The sequence below is a fragment of the Ctenocephalides felis genome, unplaced genomic scaffold (genome assembly GCF_003426905.1).
Source record: "Ctenocephalides felis isolate EL2017-DRISC unplaced genomic scaffold, ASM342690v1 CF-g0.4_SCAFFOLD_01604, whole genome shotgun sequence".
NCBI lineage: Eukaryota > Metazoa > Arthropoda > Insecta > Siphonaptera > Pulicidae > Ctenocephalides > Ctenocephalides felis.
Window position 1 is genome coordinate 27,095,733 of NW_020537758.1, and position 21,827 is coordinate 27,117,559.

The 21,827-nt window shown below is 28.8% G+C and overlaps 1 protein-coding gene and 1 pseudogene across 1 annotated transcript in view; one reads left to right on the forward strand and one right to left on the reverse strand.

Moving 5' to 3' along the window:
* LOC113373598 overlaps positions 1-2,324 on the reverse strand; it is a 15,872-nt gene extending 13,548 nt beyond the window's left edge. The window contains exons 1-5 of the mRNA XM_026613887.1: positions 2,108-2,324; positions 998-1,192; positions 431-589; positions 121-346; positions 6-42 (exon numbers count right to left, since the gene is read on the reverse strand). Coding sequence (XP_026469672.1) covers positions 6-42; positions 121-346; positions 431-589; positions 998-1,178 — 603 coding nt within the window. The 5' untranslated portion in view covers positions 1,179-1,192; positions 2,108-2,324. The remainder of the gene's footprint in view (positions 1-5; positions 43-120; positions 347-430; positions 590-997; positions 1,193-2,107) is intronic.
* Positions 1,352-21,827, forward strand: part of LOC113373599 — a 22,732-nt pseudogene continuing 2,256 nt past the window's right edge.

The following is a 21,827-nucleotide window of genomic DNA, read 5'->3' on the forward strand; positions in this document are numbered from 1 at the left end:
TCTGCTTCCAACATTTTATCACTTTCTTCAGCACTACTCACACTGCAGAATATAATATTTATTTAGTTCTATTCATTCATATTATTTCATTCATGATTCAAAAATATTATGTATGCTAACCAATCTTTGTTATCTCCGGCCATGAGCTTCCTTCTTTGTTCTTCATCAATTTGGGCAGGAACTTCTGATACTGGTGCATATTGAGCAGACACTAAAAGATCTGTGGACGGATTTAATGCCAATACTTGTGCTGCACCATTTCCTTGTAAATGTCTTGCCAATCGAGCTTCCTTTGATGGTACACATGGACAAGTTCTTCGGCAGCCAACCAAACGTATATAAAATACTACAATGTGAAGGGAACATTTAAGATTTACATTCTTCCAACTTTATGATATACAGATTGCTTCATAGTAAGTTTTTTAATTACCTAAAACTGCCAAGCCTAAAAATACAACTAAGACACCTGATATTGCTATAGCTAAGTATGCGCTATCACCAGGGGCATAAATTGGATCTTCACCAACTTCTTTAGGATACTGTCGTGTGTCAGCGTAATTTATGGAACCATTAACTATCATTACCAGACCTAAAAAAATGACAATTATTCCTTGTCCACAAATTTGTAGTTGCTTTATGAAACTTTATGAATTTGTCTGTCGTGTCTTGCAGAAATAAGTGATTAATATTTCACTCTATAACTTATTTAAAACAATCAAACTCAATTATATTTTCTGTATATCCCTATATATTAAATGGAAATGTATGTTCTTATATTTTAAATGGAAAATTATTAATCTCTGTATTTCACTTACATATTTACTTTTTAAGGTATTATTTCAGCATTAGCATTTTAATTGACTATATATTGTGTGTATAAAAGGTATGAGCATAACAACTTTAAATGGAAAATTGTAACAACTTCTTATTGATTCTTCAACCACACATTTAAAAAAAAACTAATTAGTTAACTTAATATTTTTGTCTCTAAACTTACCAATGATGATTGTTATTAAACCAGTTATTAAGATTGATGTTTGTACCATGGGTTTGTGAAGATACCGTCTATTTGAGACAGTTTGTGATAAATAGCTAACCGGTCTTGTCCATGATGAATCATTTGGCTGCTGTTCATAGGTAACAGTTGTGGGTTGATAAACAGGCCCACTCGTAGGCATTTTTACGGATTAACCTTGAAATAGTAGATTATATCATAAAATTCGAAATTTAATATAAAAATATATAATTCAGAAATAATGAATATCCGATATTCAAAATAAATGGATATACAAAAAAAAATCGAGCTAGTGATAAAATATTCTATAGTTGTAAAATTTGTTGTTGGGGAAACATGATTGTCTGTGATTTTAGCAGAACATTTAATTTCAAATTTATAAGGTGATTTTTAAGAGACATACATTTTAATGAGCTGTTAGTTGCCCATAGAAATATGTTTTAATTACGTATAATACAATATTGGAAATCCAATTTCAGTGATACAATCATTGCAGTTTCAGAGTGTTGTTTATCCAGTCATTATAATTAACATATATTTATTTATGATAAATTAATGATAATAAATATCATTTTATAATAAAAATTAATAAATATTACATTATTGCGGTCATAGAAATTCAATTAAGGGAACTATAAGTTGCCGGAGGGTATAATTGTGTGGATTTAAATCACCAATATTTTTAAATGCATAATGTATATAATATTTAATACAAAAACAAGCAAAAATATCTTTGTTTGCATCACAAAATTTGAAGATTAGATTTTCTCGTACATTTTTTGCAGGCGTTTATATTTTGTTAATTAGGTAAGATTTTTGTATTGCTTTATTACTTTAAATAGATAGAAATAATATTTAGTTATTACTGACTATCACTGAGGCAAAACACTTCTAGTAACAAAAAATTAATAAATTTTTCACATATGGTGGTTCTATAGCCTTTTTTGCACAACTTTTATCAATGAATTAAATTAGCCAAAAACACGTATTAAATTCTGCACTAAAAGTAATCGATCACAATTATAATTAAGATCTATAAAATACTCCATTTAACAATTTAATTATGTTAAAAATTCACACATTGTTTTTTACCTGATCGTTTCGAATAAGTTATGCTAAACTATAGAGTCAATATTATGTGTAACTGATTTTAATAGTGTTGTTTCTATTATTTTGACTTATATTTCAATATCCTTTATTAAAATAAATCATTTTCATTGAAAAACAAGAGCAATTCACAATTCAAGTCTCACATTTGTTGTTCACTGACATTAGGCGAGCGTCGCTTTGATGATTCACTGCGTTGTTAGGTTCGTGCGAGCCCGACGACGACTCAGAGACTTAAATTGCCGCGAGGCAAAAAACACGAATTTTGAAACTGGTACGATTTCAATAAAAAAGTATAAACTTCAATTACAATATATTTTGAAGTACTTAATAATATTAATGTAGCATGAAAGGTAATCGATAATTTTAAGGCACAGATTGTGTCGTCAGTGACGACGTAAACTTAAATCTAAACTCGTAGCTATTCAAGGGCGCAATTTGCATAAATATATTATTCATGCTGCACATTTCACAGTAAGGTCATAATTGCAAGGGATTCTTATATATAATGGAATGCATTTTAATAGTTTGTGCAATCAATCTCATTTGAAATAAGACAGATTAATTTTATGGCTCTTTATATATGCTTCCAAAATTAATGCATATACAAAATAGTTACACCAAATGTATACTAATATTTTTCAATAATTTTGGGTTAATATTCAAAAGAAAAAAAGGAACTAGTGGGGAGGGTGGCATCGTGCCTTAAGGCAAATTGCTGGAACTTCCCGCACCGTAACGAAATGTTCGAGGAATACTGAATGTTTTCAAATAGGTTATTATAAATATTGTATAATTGTCTAATATTTATAAGAATTATATAAACTGAATTGCAGAGTTGAAATTATTTGTTTAAGGTATATTACAACTATAGTCAGAATTAAAAATAAAATTTGAATTATTTTCGATATACAAAAAATTAAAAAAAAAAAAAAAATATTGAGACAATTTTTTTCCAAAATCAATTATTTTGTTAAGACAGGCAGAAAGTTCTTTGAATCAATTGAATCGGACGCTTAGTTCTCTCAAAAACTGCCATTCTTTGTACATTTAGCTCCGTATCTTCGAAATGGCTGGGCCTGCCTTTGCGAAAAACTAATAACCACTTTTCCCAATCATTACTAATTGAATGTTTTTTGAACCATTCAAATCGGTTGATCCGTACGCCCGAAAACGTGGGCGAAAAATTGTATCCATACATAACATACACACACACACATCCATTTTTTCTGAGGTATGCCAAAATGTTCAGAAACCTTCAAAACGCCGAGAAATGTAAAAATTTTCAATTCTGATTTTCGGCCCATTACAATAACTTACCCTACGGGAAGTTAAAAATATTCAAAATATGATGAATTATACAATCAAACCCTTATTGCTATTGTTATATTACTTAATATCAATATATTGAGTATATATAATAATATAAACAAAATATGTATATAATATTAATATATTATTAGCACGAAATCTATAAACTCGAGTTTAAGAGTTTCAAAGCTTATATATCCAAGCAGTAGTGTAATCCGTTTTCGCTTTTCGAAAATATGAATTTAAAATATATGTTTCCAAATAAATATTTTATTTATATATACACACACATACACACAATATATATGTTTATTATATATATATATATATAATAATATATATATATATATTATTTTCTACCTACGTGGCAAAGGTACATATCTGGAGAAATCGAATTTAATTTGCATCCAGGATTGAGTAGGTTGTCTAATCAGAAACGCGAATAATCAGAATGCATGTGCATATACGTGGTATCAATTATGGAAGTTTGATTTATTTACGAGGTAGAAAATTGAAATGGAAAAATTTAAATAGTTTATTCACATTGATGTAAATATTACATACTTGAACTTGATTTAAGTTTTAGAACATTAGCTTCTCGTGCCTGCTTGCGTGTTTCGGATTAAGCATTCAAGTAGTACCGCATCCTTTACGAGTTCATTATGAAATGAACTTTCAATCCATTATATTTTTAGGACAGGAATTAGATTGATTATCTGACCAACCAAGTAGTAATTAATCGCATTTGCTAATGTGCATTGCTGTAGTTACTATGTATAATTCTCTGCCTACACATGAATTAACTTTTATTGTAATTAATTTCTCTTTCAAGATTTTATTTCTTATTAACTTACCAGCACACCACTATGTACTGCTGAGTCATCTATAACTTATAATAATATCCCCACAATATATGTCGAAGACACAATAATGACCTACGCGCTCTCCGGAGTGCTCAGCAGATTACTGAGTATCTAAAGTTTAACAAAAGCTTTCCGAATAGATTATTTACATAATGCCGTAATTCTTTATACATTACCGTTGTAATAAGAGGTCAAGTTTACTGCAACAAGTTCATAGACTTTTCTTTGTCTCATCAACGATTTTTAAAATTTATCCGAGAAGTAGTTTAATTAAGGTATTAATCGTTTTAGTTTTTTTTATAATCACTTATGTTTTTGCAATTTTCTTTAAAAAAAAATTAAAATTATTTATTACACTTCTTGGTTTTCTCTTTGCTTTTATTGGGGAGAGTATAAAGCTATAGTGATGTTCTCTGAATCAATTCTTACGAAATTAAGGAAAAGAAGATATATATATATATATATATATATATATATATATATATATATATATATTGAAATATGTGAGTTTGGTGTTGATATATATTTTGATGAGTTATTTAGAATCGGGCAGTAACACCAAGTAAAAAAAACTAAAGTAGTTTTTGAAATACTTTATTTATCCATACGTTTTGGTCTTCATCGAGACCGTCATTCAGTGGAAAAACTAAAAGATTTTATATTATGTAGGAGAAAAATATTATGAAGTTATAGAACTTATATATAAATACTTACAGAAATTAATTATACAAAAATACACTTACACTATTACACTGTGATAAACCAAGCTATTAATAACTGGAACATTTAAACTAATTATTTTTTTTGACAATTTTTGGTTACATTCTAGTGTGTACAGATTGACTAACGTCTAAATACTGAATGAATTGTGTTTACAATTTTGTGAAAGTGTAAAAAAACTGGCAAACATTTGTTTTTAGTAAAATAATAAAATAATAAAATACACGCTTCATTTAGTTATGGTGGTGTTTTTAAAATGGTCGAGGATTATTTTATAGTCATTGCAAAGCGAATTGTTATCTAGTCTTATATTTATGGCCGTGTAAAAGAATCTTTTAATTTTTCCACTGAATGACGGTCTCGATGAAGACGAAACGTATGGATAAATAAAGTATTTCAAAAACCTCTTTAGTTTTTTTTACTTGGTGTTACTGCCCGATTCTAAATAACTCATCAATATATATATATTGTGTGTGTGTGTATGTATTTGTATTTGTATTAATATATGTATATAATTTGTATCTAATTAGGCAATATTTCAGCACGATACCGCAATTACAAACTACAATTCTAGAGTATATTGTTGACAGTACAACAATATTATTACCTTGAATTTATGGCACTTTTGAATTGCCTTGAAATAATTTGATACGTGGTCACGTCATGCTTGTGTTTTACTTGATATATGCCATTTTTTTTTGTTTCACACTTGTTTTACCATTGATAAAACTCGTCTGCGACAAATGTGCACCGGTTGTTAATTTTTTGCCGATTTTCTGATAAGAACTTGGATTTTCTATCCAAAATAAAATATTTCATACAATAACCATTCATAAATAATTAAAATAACATAGAATCATACGGAACGATTATTTGTTAACTTTTTTCTTATAATTAGATAATTCGGGTAGTTCTTTTCACTGTCAGTTAATTTAATTAAGAGTAGGATGCAAGGTAAGTTCGCATATCAAACTAAACGGCAAACTAAGATTATTATGATCCTGATTATTTGTTAAAATGTATTTTCGTATACTCTAAAAATAAATTTAGATTCCGAAATTAATCCGTGAACCATTGACCTTTTTATGAAACACTTAATATGTGAATGCCATGAATATAAATATTATATTATTGTATTTTATAATATATCTGGAATTATTTTTAGTCGATAAAATCCTTCGAAAAGTTTTATATTATTTTAATTAAATATGAATTCACAAGTCTATATAGTTGATATTCTGTTTTTGTCTCTTACGTTTGCGTTGAAATATTTCCTTGCAAAACATCTTTAGCCATTGCAAAAAAACTAGAAACTGCAAGATGTCGCCCATACCAGTTCTTGAGCATGCATTTGTTTTATTTATAGTATAATATGTCGCTGTAGGAAGGTTTGAAAGCAAAGTACTGCATATTTTAAGCTATTAAGTATTACTAAATTATTGTAACAGAAACAAGTTTTCAGAATGAATGTAATGTATGTGATGATTAGTCAAGAAATGATTAGTCAGGAATTTCAAGAATGCATATTAACTCATTTTTAATTACAACGTTTGTCGGAGGTTTTACAAAATATTCTATTTCGATGAGTGAATATTTATCAATCGTATATTATGTATGAATTCTGGGTTGTATGAAACGGAATATCCCTTGTTATTTATTCACATCGTTCAATCTTGAAATTATCTACCTCGATGGTAATATTAATATATGAACTAATTTTCCTCTATATACCTTCATTATTCTAATAAAGCATTTTCTACTTATTAATTTTTTTTTTGTTTTGTTATTGCTCAAAAATAAAAACATATCTAATAGCAGACAGTCGCTCAAGTCTTTATTGATGCGAAGACCTTCTAGAAGTAGGAGCAAAGCTAAGAACAACTTCTAAAGAAAAATATGTTCGGTAAAACTAAATGTAACTGCGTTAAGAGGAAGTTTTAGGAAAGTTAGAAGTCTCGTGTCGGATAAATCTTCGTTTGTTATTCTGATTACTAACTAGTGATAGATTATAAACACAAGCTTTAGTGGGTGATTGAGTTTCTTCAGCTTAAGTAAATAAAGTATTTTAATAGAGCAGATTTTCATTAATAGAGAAAGATATAAAAAGCAAATATTTTTTCTTATTAATGACCAAGTTATTCATGACCAAATATTAGCACCATTGTTTACAATTTTATTTACAGAACTCATAACATGATTTTAAACCCAAAACCTAATATCATCGATCTGCTTGTTTGATCTTTATTATATTGTGCTCCATTCTTTATACTTGATCATTGTATTACCGCAAATCAAAGTATATATGAATAAGAAGTACTCTTGATTTCCAATTTGACTGTTATATATATTCATTCATATATTCAAACATAAATAATTCAAACTACTTTATATAATCTGTTAGCGCCTTTAAATTACAAAAACGTGTTTATGTTTAACACTTTTACTTGTGATAAAAACTCTTTAAATATTTATGTTTAAATTTTTTGCATGTTATATTCGTTGTATACGGCGTGCATAGTAGTTTCTAAATATAGATACATATATATGGTTTCAATTCTAAACAAAAACATAAATGTTTGTTTATTATTTAATGCATTAATATGTAATATTATAATTATATATATTTTTATATCTTTACAAGTTGCATAAGTGTTATAAAAATAATAGCTGCAAAAATTTGCTATTGCTACACCCCTTCATGGATCACCCATCAAGACACAGGCTTGTTGAAGGAGGAACAAATTTCAGAAGAGGAACAAATTTCAGTTGTTGCTTTTAAATATAAAAATAATGAGATAATATAAAATATGAGAAGTAACAGTTTTAATATATACACACAAATCAACAATTAGTACGTTTATTCATTTATGTTCTTACATTATTCTCTATGAATTTGGTATTATGTATTATGTATCTGGTTTTCAGTGGTTGCTTTTAAATATAAAAATAATGAGATAATATAAAATATGAGAAGTAACAGTTTTAATATATACACACAAATCAACAATTAGTACGTTTATTCATTTATGTTCTTACATTATTCTCTATGAATTTGGTATTATGTATTATGTATCTGGTTTTCATTGAAGAAAAGCTCATATTAAACTAACAAATATCTCAGTCGAGATTATTTTAATGTAACATATATAATTATTGTTTACTTAGCTTCTTGTTAACATTTCAAAGGATAAGTTTATGCTCTCGCCAGAAAATCGGATTTGCTAGTTTTAGGTTTCCTCGAAGTTTCGAGTTATTGTGAATCGGATGAGGCCAAAATTGGAAAAGTTATGTGTGTCTGTATGTGTGACGATTTTTGATCTTTCAACGACATTTTCGCAAAAACAGTAGTTTTTGGTAAATATCTGCCGGGCGGTTTCTTCGAAATTATTTGTTGCAAATTGTTTTTTAGACGATTTTGATGAAACTAATTATGAGTCTGAAATAACATGATAAAATAAAATTTAGAATTTTGCCAAACGCTTAAGCGATTTTAATCAGAACTTATGCCGAGCATATTGTATGTGCGTTTTGCGTTTAGTAGGTATCTACTGATTACAGTTGATATCTACACTTAAATTTATGTTTTTAGAATATGAAATAGATAAAATGAGAAATGTGTTGAATAAATTAATTTAATTTATGCAATTACAGATGTTACAAGTATGTTATGAAGACATCAGTCGGAAATCTTATTGATTATTTTCTAGTAAGAGGGAAAATTGCATTTTCAACATAAACAGTTAAACATTTCACATAATTAGCTGAAAATCAATTCCTATTGATTAAGTTGATTATGTACACATATTGGGAGATACATGCAACTTGCCTTAAGGCAAAATGCCACTTACAACTAGTTGCCCTAGCTTTAAACCCCTACTTGTATTCACTTCATCACTTATGCTTTTTGCTATAGGATTTATATATTTCTGACTAATTCTATATAAGTCCGGTGTCTAGTCTGTAAATGACAAGCGTCGACGCCGGTAAAACACATTATAATAGCCTTGAGTTGAGCGCCTCACTTCCTGCGATTGTATCCACTTCCTATCGCTTTGTTTGGTCGTTCGTCTCTATTTCGTTTTACCTAGGTACCTATGCCTATTAGTGAAAGAGCTAGAAAGCATTTCGTAAAAGATTTAATATGCTATATTTTTATAATATAGAGTAGATTTAACGCTGGGTTTACGGGCATGTCGTAACGAGAACTTTTCAAGTTGATATAATACGGATCTTAGTTAATTTATTCTCAGTTTGAGTTCGACAGTATAATATAAGGCTTTGCATAAAAATAAAATGCAAAAGCTGTTAACATATCACGAAAAAATAATAAACATGAAATCTACACCAAATTTTTGGAACCTATTTTATCATAATTGATACATATGTTTCTATTTTTGTTAAACGTTTTGGCAACTTCTTAGAAAACTTGATGTTGGAATTTACTGATCTCAAGCATCGAGGTTAGGGTTTCACGATGATTTTCTTCGTAAGCGATTTAATTTTATACAAAACTAGCAAACCCGACGAACTCCGTTTCGCCACCAGATGGTTTCGTGAGAAAGATGAAGAAATTTTTTGTTTGTTTTATATTTGAAAAGGAAAAATTTGATTTTATTACACAACAGTAATGAATTTATTTCGATTACAAAAATGAAGTGTTTTTTAATTGAAGTAAATGCAAGTGAATCCGCAAATTATCCGTTTCATTGAAGTGCTCTTTGCTAAACCACATTTTTTGTTTTTTGGTCTGACGTTAACACAAACAAAGCGGATGGCTTCTAAACTCGTGAAAAGGCAACGTATAACTGCCCATGTGAAAAACAATGATTTTCTAAATATTTTATTCGAAATTTATCCCGCAAACACTAAGCGATTAGCCTTGCGACTTGTTATTGCGAACGCAAGGCGAATTGGAAATTGCAATCGTTTGAAGTCAAACGGAAGACCAGTCGGAATCATAGGTATGTCACCAAATCGCCAGAAATTTTTGATTAAATGGTAAAATTCAGTGCGTGTACATCATTATTCTTTGCAGCAAGAATTGCTCGTTGACTTAACCAAGCATAATTCTGATAATTCTCACTAATGTCATTACTCGAATTTTTAATTGCGGTGCGTGAAGTACCAGCAATTTGCATTAAGACACGATGCCATGCACCACTAATTTTCTTAGCTATAAACCTTGGAGCCCGAGACCTTTCCAACGAATGCAAAATAGTCGAATTCGGTTCGTGCGTTCTGGAGTTATATCGTCAGGAAGGAAAACCCGACTTATTTTTAAATATATGTAGATAACATGATCAAATTAAGTAAATCTCAGATTGCTTGATACTGTTATTTATTATTTTAATTTATAATGTTACGGCAAGCTAATATATAATTATTGTTTGTATAAACAGCTACGCCGTCATTTTTGCGAGCTTTCCTAGGAATAGGTATACTACATGAATTTCAAAATTTAGAATATTTATCAAAAATATGATAGTTTAGATAGTATCTATTGATAAAACTATAAATTCATACAAATTATTTAAGAGATATTCAAAATTTGAATTCCGTCCAGTCTAATGGTAATAGAAAATCCTTCGTGCTCACATGCAAGCTTTCAAAGGATAAGACATATCTGTTTGGCCGGGTTTTTGAAGTAGAATTCTAACTTCAATAATTATAGTATAGGCTATATAATCAATAAACATTTTTAATGAAGAGGAAGATTTTTACTTTATTTTTCTTGATTTACCAACGCTTTCACTAATCATATTTGCTTATCTACCTACGGTCAAGAGAACATCAGATACAATGCAGTGACTTCTTACGGATTTCATTTGCATACATTAACTAGACGGCTTTTGTAGACTACTAAGAGGCATTGACTTCGCTTCCTAATTGTCAGTTAAGATTTACCAATCAGCATAAAGTTACTTTAATTTGTTTCATTTGTTGGCTGAGCAACAATGATTTTATTAAATTGTTTTTAAGATTGGTTATAATTATAATTGCAGATAAGCATGTCTAGCAAGCTGTGATTAGTATTGAAGACTGGAAATTAATCTATTACCGTTTTAGCCAGTTGTATACCAACAAAATTTTTATAAATTATACTCTATAGTTATAAATAATACTCTGCTTCTATTTGCTATTTTGTAGTACAGTTAGTTATTTAGTTAGTACCCAAATATACTTGAATAAATGTATGTATAATCAATTTTAGGTATTCTATTTTAATATCTATCAAATATGGTTATATATTGCAGTAAAAGCTTTATGGTCACGTAACGGAAAATGCAATGACACTCGCGGTGTGACTCATTCATTCGGCGGTTTGCAACATTGATGACTTTATCAAATATAATTAAGGTGTCAGATTGCTGTTCTCTTATTCTTTTCACTGAATTTACATTTGCCTTTTTAAAACAACTTTAACAAAATTTATTGTACAAATAACATCGTGAAGTTAAATACATTGCTTTTTATTAACCATAACTTTAAATTTACTACAGTTTGCAGACTATTCTGAATGTTGTAAAATTATTATTATATTATAGATACGAGAAATCATTTATTATTGGCGCCGTAAATAAATTATTCATATACAAAATTTCGTTTGCGTATCCATGTGTGCTTAATCTTAGGTACGACTAAATGGTTTTTGAACAGGTCTTCAAATATGCAGCGTTTGCATTCGGTGTCCAGAAACGTCCACCTCATTGTCAATACCTATTGGCATATCAAACATCAATTACCAACAGTATTGACCGCGTATGTGCATTTCCATGCAATGTCAACAAGATCATTGACGATATACCAATTTTCTGGTTATTGATTCGTATCATGAATATTCTACTTGAAGAGTCACGAACGTGAACAACCGCAATGAAAACTTTTTTCATTTAGGTCTAGAAGGTTTTTATATTAGATATTCAATTGTTATGCTTTTGTTCTGAATCGTTGTTAAAGTTGCCATTATTTTCTCAATTTAAATTTTATTTTAATTTAGTCAAAATTATTTATAGTATTTCCAAATAGAATATTATTATACCATCAAATATCATCAATAGTTATAGAAATAATAATCTACATGAAGTTTTCTATGAGTTCGAAATTATTTTTGTTTCAGTTTGTCAACAAAAAAATCACTGAGAAGTAATTCTATAGTTTTATAATTAATATTATTTAAACGCGCTAACGCTAAGTGTTTCTTCATTCGAATTGCCATTATTTTGAGAAAAAATATTTTGAAACGCATCTTCAAATCCTAATGACCTTATAAATATTTTTGCTGACAAATATCACTACTACTTATTATGAAACAAACATAAAACCGTTAAAATATATATCTTATTTTTCAGCTTTATGAACTCATTATTTGACAATTTCCTATTACGATAATCTTAAATGTTGTCAACTACTGACTGATACTGACTCATTGTTCATTTTGATTATAACAGTTATATGCTTTACTGTCGCTTTCATTTCCGCGATATTTATTAGAGGTGAAAGTCAATATTTTATCACTAATACTAGTAATGTGCACTTTGATATGTCAATAGATGTTAATATATTTTCGTAATTAACAACAGCTTCAAAATCCTCTTCAATCCGCATTCTTCAGCAGTTTGAGAACCTTTTCTTGGGTAATATTAATATATATTGCTTATATGGATTGTTCTTATGAGTTAATGGTTTTTTGATAAGGTTTTTGAACATTGATCTAATTTGCCGGCAATAGGTTAACGAAATATGGGGAAAACACTCACTATCAGTAGTAGATTTTCTTTTGGGTGAAACAGCTTTCAAGGTAGTACTTCTTAAAAGTTTGTGTTCATTCTATTAACAATAATAGTTATCTGGGTTTCTATTCAATTACGGTAATGTATTATTTTTATATTTGCAACATATATATGTATGAGTGTGGTTTTGCAAAATTTCGAGTTTGATCAGAAATACTATTTAACTCATAAAAGTATTGTTAATTACATTTACAGTTTACGAAGTATTGTAAGTAATTACATTTACAGTTTACGAAGTATTGTAAGTGGATTGTTTTACTATAAATTTGATAGTGTATTTTCTATTGGATTTATATTACTATTACGATATGAATCATATAAGATTCGCGATACACCCTATAAAATTTTGATTTTTTCTGTTCTCGTAATCGATGTATCAATATATTATTATTTTTTTTTTTTTTTTTTTTTTTTTTTTTTTTTTTTTTTTTTTTATTGGCCTCGCTTACTCGAGCATTTAGCCACCTACATTATTCTATACAATCATATATCCTATACAATCTTCAATTTTATACTATCTTCTTCATATAATCCTATTCTTTTTTCTATACTTCTTAACTTATCTTCATTCTTCTTTTACTATCTTCTCATTTCATCTTCTAAATTCTTCTTACTTCAATTCATTTTTAATTCTAATTTTCTAATTTTTATACATTTTGATTTTACATACATATCTTTTATTACAATTCATAATTCTATTATTATTCCAACTTAACTAGTTAATATTTTTTCAAATTCTTGCCGGAGATTCGAACTCGGAACCTCCAGCATGTGAATCGGGAACGCTACTCTTGAGCTAATCCCGCCACATATATTATTTTGTTGTTTAACTTATATATACGATACTGTAAAAGTATTTGATAGCAAAAACCACCCACTCACAGAAATTTTAAAATTATGTCACACTGATTTTAATCCTTAGAATATTTGAAATTAGATCTTGAGATATTTTACAAAATATGACGGTTTCAATTTCAAACACGTAATAAATAAACCTAGCACTGCTCAATGTAGTAAAAGTTAGAAGCAAAATGTAAAGGGTGATTTATTTTAGCGTTTTTATATTACTTTTAACATAGAGGTGTATGTTTATTGTACAAGTTCTGTAACTTACAATTTGATAGTTGAAGTGCACATTGACAACATCAAACAAGGTACCTACTTCATTAAAGTTTCTGTTCAAATATTCCACGCGCTATGTGTGTTCATATTAATCATTCCATAAATTTTAATGCGTCGTTAATACTTGATTCACGTGCGTTTCAATGTGCAGCATTGATAACTTAGATTTACTTTAGGTTCCTTGTCTTGTACAATCTGATTAGAAAATATTTTAGGTGCTTTCTTTGCATTCGTTTACTTTTTCTATTTGAAATTTCTATCTAATTCTAGTTTGAGATATACGAAAAATTTGTTACAGAGAAAATATGGATGCATTTCAAAGGTCTAACAAAATCAAAGCCTACTAAGCCTACTATTTTATTGGTTGTGATACCATTGGTTAATTGCGAAATATACTTGTAAAGATATTAATTTATTACACTTTTATTTGCTCAATTCAATTTAATTTCTTTTACCAAACAAATGGCGTGGAGATGATAGCTAGCTTATTTCTAGTCTTTGTAATTTATGAACTTCATTTCTTAATATATTCTGCATTTTGATGAATACAACAAACATTATTTAAGCGCAAAGCTTAAGCTTGAGGTATCAACGATAATTTCAGCGCAGTAGATTGATTATAAAAAAGTACTCGCAATTCTTTTACACATCGCTCAGTTATAGTTTCCGATAACTATACTTTTTAATTAAAATCGCCTACAATGCAATTTTTTACCATTTATCCTATTAACTTGCAAAGTGGGTGTAACAACTAACAACCCCCAAGCGAGTTGCAATCAAGTAGATAATAGCAATATATTCTAAAGCAACAGGACACTAGGAAAACATTCTTTTAATAACCCTTATGAAGTCATTATTTGAATTAAATATACGTCGAATTAAAGTTTTATTTTTAAACTATGAATTCAATAATAAAGATATTTTTTGGACGTGTGCTTTCTAAAAACTAATCCTTTTAGGTTTGATCCTTGTTTGCGATATTCGCTGGAGCGATATCGTTTCTCAGTAAGTCTTTTTCAATCAATTTACGTTCAAGGTTTCTGGTTTCAATATAAATACTTAATATGCGAAGCAGATTTAGAATATGCAATATTATACACATTTGAAATCATCACTTATTCAGTCTTTGTATTTTTGCGTTTGATCCTTTTTGTTAGGTTTGAAACAAGTAATTTTTGAGATCTTATGCCAATTAATTTGTATTTGTCATAATGTTAAATATTGTGAGCCAAATATAGCACTTAATATTACCTAACTCATTACAGATAATTAATCATATTCCTATCGTCAATATTTAATTTGCTTTCATTTTTCATTACCTTTTTAAGATTATTACACTATTCTTTAAATTCACTACCAATGCCAATTTCTATTTTCTGAACCCTCGTGTCCTAATATGCAAATTTTATAATTTTGTCTTAATCTTCTCTTACATTTTCTATGCATCTAATATCTATCAAGTCATATGCAGGTTGTTTTCTCTCTATAATAATGACAATAATAAATGATAATTATAAATAACTTGTGTGAACAATTTTCCAGACGGATCATTTTTTCTCTTCAGTCGCCTTAATTTTTCGGCAGGGTGGACTAATTGTATTTCAGAATTTACATCCATATTTATGTTTAAAAAGTTGAAGCCTAAAAAATTGAAAGTGTGCTGATTTCATTTCATTAGTCAACTACTTTAATTTCATGCCAGATAATAAGAAAGTAATAAGAGCGTCAATATTTGAAGACACAAGTCATGTTTGAGTTATGAAAATTGTGTTTTTCATAAAATAAACCATCAACAGCTTTGTTTTTTTTTTGCTTTGATGACGAAACTGCATCACCTCTACTATTTATTTTATCTCCGTCGTAAAATTCAAGCGTGCAATTAAGAGCAAATCGGCCGCCTGGTACTGCTGTCAAGGGATATGCTGAAGATGATTTACACGTACCTCTGTCTGCCTACCTACAGAAATTGTTTGCGAATGCGCAGAATCTCGCCCTCTTCTAAGCAAAAGACACGTTCTAACTGACATGCGTACCTTGTCTAATAAACGGTCCTACCAGATCACAAGGCGACCCGAAATTTGTGGGTATTTTGCGGGTCTAATTGCAATCTCGGAAGGAATTTAATAGGATCATTCTGTTTTGTAAAGTTTGCAAAGAATTTCATAAAATGAGGAATTGTTACTGATTCATGGCGGAATGTTGCTTTGTATTTAAATTCTGTATGAACATTTTAATTATATTTGTTCATATAAATTTCGTATTGAATCAAGCTTTATTGAGTGAATTATCTGCATAAGGTCTAATTAGGAATATTTCTACTTTAAATCTAATTCATATGTTTTCCTCTGTTGGTTACTAATTATTTTCAATATTATTTATAATAATTGGCTTAGTCTTGCATTATTTTTTGTCATATCTTACCAAAAATAAAGTAAATGCAATCCTATTACAGTTAATATTAGTTTTATAAAAATTATTTCACAAGTCACGTTATGGTTAGTTTTAATCTTTCTTATTAGATTTGCTTAGTTTCTTATTGGAATCAATGACCAATCTGTTATTATGTATTTATAACTTAATTTGAATTATTTATTATTAGGTTTTATTTGTTAAATATATTATTATTATATCAATTATGTAGTTCTGAGTTTGAACTCCGTTCTGGACAACCTGACATCGTACAGTAGCTATGTCCATTATCACTGCGTTGTGAAATGGCAATGGCAAATCTTTCACAGTATTCTTTCTTAATCAAATTAGAATTTAACTAGGCTCATCTACTATCCATCAGTTATAATTGCTAATAGATTGAAATTGTACTCACTTTTGCTCCGATAAATTCAAAACTCAGAATTAGACTTGTTGTTTTATTTTTTATTTATTTACAAAAAAAACTTCTGCAAAATTTAATTGGTTTGATTTTATTATTATATCAATTTTCTACTTCTTTTACTAGTGTCATATTAATTAAAATACCTCCATAAACCTGTTTGAATAATTTCTCTTACCTTTTCGTATTTGTATAATGATCATGATATAATTGCGGTTTTGCTGTAGTTACTATATTTTGTTTTGGCATCATATATTTATAATTCCACACTGAATCATATTAGAGAACGAGAATCTTATTCCCCTTCTGATATTTTTCACACGTAGGCTATAAAGCGGTCGTTAAAAATATTATGGACTTTACAAATCTGTAATCTTATATCGTAACTCAACATATGAAATATTGGCGTACAAATGTGCATTTGAGTTTTCAAATATCTAGATGTGCACATAAAATGTTATTTGCAGAAAACCTAAATAGTGTTTTTTTATATATATATACATATACATACATATATATATATATATATATATATATATTAGGGTGGTCCTTAAAATGGTCAGTTTTGAATTTCCTTGCTCCCAGGGGCTCAAATGGTTCCAAATAGATAAAAAAAACAATTCTCTGAAAGTGTTAGCTCTTAATATTAACGTTTAGATAGAGCGCAATTCAATCAAAATTTTGTATGGAAATAGCATGGAAAAATTTTTAAAAATTTTAAAAATGTTTTTTAGATGTGATTTAGCGAACAAATGAATGAATAAAACTCATTCATTTGTCGTTAAGTTATACCTGAAACATTTTTTTTAAATTTTCAATATTTTTCCCATGCTTTTTTCATACGAAGTTTGATTGAATTGCGCTCTATCTAAACGTTAATATTAAGAGCTAAAACTTTCAGAGAATTGTTTTTTATCAATTTGGAACCATTTGAGCCCCTGGGAGGAAGGAAATTCGAAAATGACCATTTTAAGGACCACCCTAATATATATATATAAACCTACAACAACCCCTTTCTGATTTTGAAATTAATTGATTAAACTTTGGATTATTTTCAATAAAATTTGGATTATGATTTGACATACTGGTCAGTGACCTATTATTTTTAGCTTGAGAAATTATGCGACACGAATTACATAATTTTCTTTATCTTTTACTTTATTTTGAAGTTTTATCTTATCTACTAAATAATATTTATTTTTTCCTGACTTGCCGAATGATTTTTATTTCCATAAACGAATATTATTATCTCGACATTTATTACGAAAATGAAAATGGTATAGAAGATGGTATATATCGAAATGGTTATTTGCGGGACTATGAAACTCAATTCAAATGTTTTAGTATAAATATGAATGATTGCAGTTCAGTTTAATTCATTATATTATGTTTCCTAGAAACATATTTGAATAATTATATAATGTTAATTTAAACATTTGTCGACCAAAATTTTTTGAGTACATTAGATAATGATATCGGATAATTATGTTGTTTGTTATTCACACATGTTTCTAATGTGAATTTGTATGAAAATTTGCTACTATAGCACGGTTTCCAAGATTGACATACGCATTCAATTCGAGAGTATCTCAATTTTAGTATTATCTTTATAGCTATAAAACGAGCAATTTAATAACTCATACGCACGTGCGTCCGCCTTCTCTTCTCTTCTCTATTCCTATAATAAAATAGCATGAGGCATGAGGGTTGAATTTTCGCGCACGCCCTGTAGTCGGATTTCGTATCGTTCTGTCTCGGACGGCATTTGAGTTGTCGCTCGTACAACCCGGGAAGCGAGCCAGCGCCCCCGCGGCACATAATCCTCGAAATCGAAAACATGTTCGAAAAATAATCATGTAACATGCAATCTGCACGCGAGCAGATGCCAGTGCGTTCGGCTATTCCATAAGAAAAGACACTAATTTGAATCATCTCGCACTTTGTTTTCGTCCAAACTTGAACACCACTTTTACATAGCTATGTCTACATCACACATGCACAGTAACAGTGACAACATAACCTTAAAAAAGTTGTTACTCATCGTCAGTGTTGATGGGTCCGCGAACATTGTCCAGTGTAGTGAATAATGCTATTTCCCTCTGAAGCATTTAGTTGTTGATGTTTTTATTGACCGGTCGTGTTCGAAACTTGTTCAGAACATTTTATTACGTCCATAAAATACAAATGTTTGTTAAATTCAAAGTGTCGTATAAATTAAACAGACGGAAGAAACACCACGTTATTCAAGAAAATGTTGAATTTAAAGTTGTTTTATTTACAAATATTTTAGTGTTAATACTGTTGCAATTTGATAAGAAATAATGTTGATGATAAATGATTGTTAAAAACATGACAGGTAATTAATAATTTTTGAATATTTTAACTAATTTGTATGCGGAAGAACTTAAAGCTTAATGCATGCAAGTAGATAAAATCAAAGCATTTACTTGCGTTGGCACCCTATATTCGCACGTGCTGCTCATCTAGTGAATAAATGCTTGTTCTTTTATCAAAATAATATATTAATTTACTTGTTGTAATTCATTTAATACATGATGTTATATATAATGAAGAGATTGATTTTGATGACAATAATTATAGAATTTGTTTAATCATCTTTGATATATATGTATATATGTATCTCTAAGAATTACATCTATAAACATTCATTTGTTATCATTTATTTGTAAGTGATCACGCTGCCATTTATCACATTGATGTTCGAATACACTAGTGAACTGCTAATTTTCACATGCATGTATTTATAGGATTAGCATGTCATTGCCATCATACTTCGATACGACATGTACTCATATACTTAATCACTGACCTATGCTTAGCTTTGTTTACGTTTGAAACATGCATATATCACAAATATTAAAGCACACCATCAATTTTCTTTTTAATAGCATTATCTTGATATTTTTGTGACATTTACTCTGGTTATAAAAGTTTGCGTTGTATTTGTGTATGCAAACTAAGAGTTCTCTTACCCCTTTATGAAGATCTCGCGGGGCGTTTGTACGAGGGCTCTAGGTTGAATTATTCAGGTCAAATGTTCCGCTTGAGAATAATTGAGGTAGAGAGGTCAATATTTACGAGTATATTAAACACTTATCGATTCATGCATATTTTCACTAAGTGTTCTTTGATTTATGTTTATTGATATAAGGAATGATTTGATTTAAAACAATTGGAATAACATTTTCAATTACATTTTTTTTGTTATTATCTATAAGTTTAGTTCACTAAATGTATACCAACATATGATGAAATAACAATTTTTATATAATTGTTATAAATTTTCAAATATAGAATACAAATTGCTTTTATTTTATTAAGATGTATTAATGAATGCTACATTATCGCTTGAAATAATATTATAGTAATTCATATGAGATATACATCTGGGAACAAGAACACTCACTAAAATCGATACAAATATTAAAAATTGACTATTGTGTTGAAAACCTAACTGTCTGTCTACACAACATGTGCGTTTTTCTGTTTTGGAGCATCGATTTTACGTTATACAGTTTTAACCATAAATATTCCTTGCACGGACACATCTATACAAATAATGTAAATAGCAGAGCTTTTATACATGGTTACTTCAGGCTGCTAAATATATGCCGAACGATTCGAAATCATGCAACCACAATAGCCGAAATAAATTTTAATATTCGTTGAAAATCTTCTGTGGACATCCTACGCTTTTGTGTACCAAGATGGGATTATATTGTAGTCAAAATTATAATATAATCAAATTGTATCATATATAATAAGATTAAATACCTATTTAAATAGGCTTTGCGGTACATTCATTTCGCAAAGAGGAAATGACAGGAGTAGAACTCACAATCAGAAGAAAATGATTACTGAGCAGAGCGACTGACGTTTTAATTTATTTCTAGCCGACTTCGTGTTTTTCGCGAACATAGAATTGGATAACATTGTAAAAATATTTTTGCGAACATTGCGAATTGAAATTATGCACCAAGATTTTCACATAAATAGATTTTTTCATGAATTAAATACTTTTGACTCATTCTCAATTTTTTTACGAAACGAAAGTCTTTTTGTTTTTAAACACTATTATTTAGGTTTTAAACAATTATTCTGAGTTAAACTCGTCGTATTTCTTTTTTTGAACTTTCCAAAATGTATATTATTATGCAGTGAAATTGATATAATGAGGAATATAGGATCTCAATAGCATGCAATGAAATGCATAATATAATTTTAGTAATCTCATTAATTTTAGAAAAACCTGTAACTTTCTGTGTGTTTCTTCTTCGCAAACATTCGAATATTATAACATATTCGTTAACTAACTTATATTTGTTTGAAAAATATGTCGCGTTCGTTAGAGGTAATAAAAACAGAATAAAACATCTCAGCAATGATTAGAATTCGATCGCACGTTCACAAAAGTTGTGTTTCGTGTGAGACCGAATGTATATAGTAAAATAAAATACATGGCCTACAAGCGATATATAAGTAGAATTGTTGATGATATTTATCATTAATACCATTTATCTGTAAATACCAAATATCATTTATCTGCAAACTATATTATATTACTGTATAAAACTGATTGGCGTATAAATAAATAAATAAATACCATTTAATGTACGTTTATCCAAATAAATTTATGCATTATAGTTATGCAGTTAGTTTTTTTAATTCAAATTAACATAATTTAATATAATTAACCGCTACTGTTCAAATATGTGTCGACGGTTTCAACGATTTCATCGACATTTTCAATTACCCTTGCGTGTTTCATTTTCGACCTCTATATTACCAAAACCAAATAGTTCATATTATTGCTGTTGATTTCATTAAAACCACAACTTTTAACGGCAATTTACATTTTTTGGAGATAGAGCTGATGACAATCGTCCCACGCTTTCTCGGTGATCTTTATTATTAAATAATATATTTTAATAAACAAATATTTTCAAAGTTTAACTACTCAAGTATATGTGTACAGAAGGATTTTTCAAAATTATATTTTTGGAGATAGGGCTTATGACAATCGTCCCATTCTTTCTCGGTGATCTTTA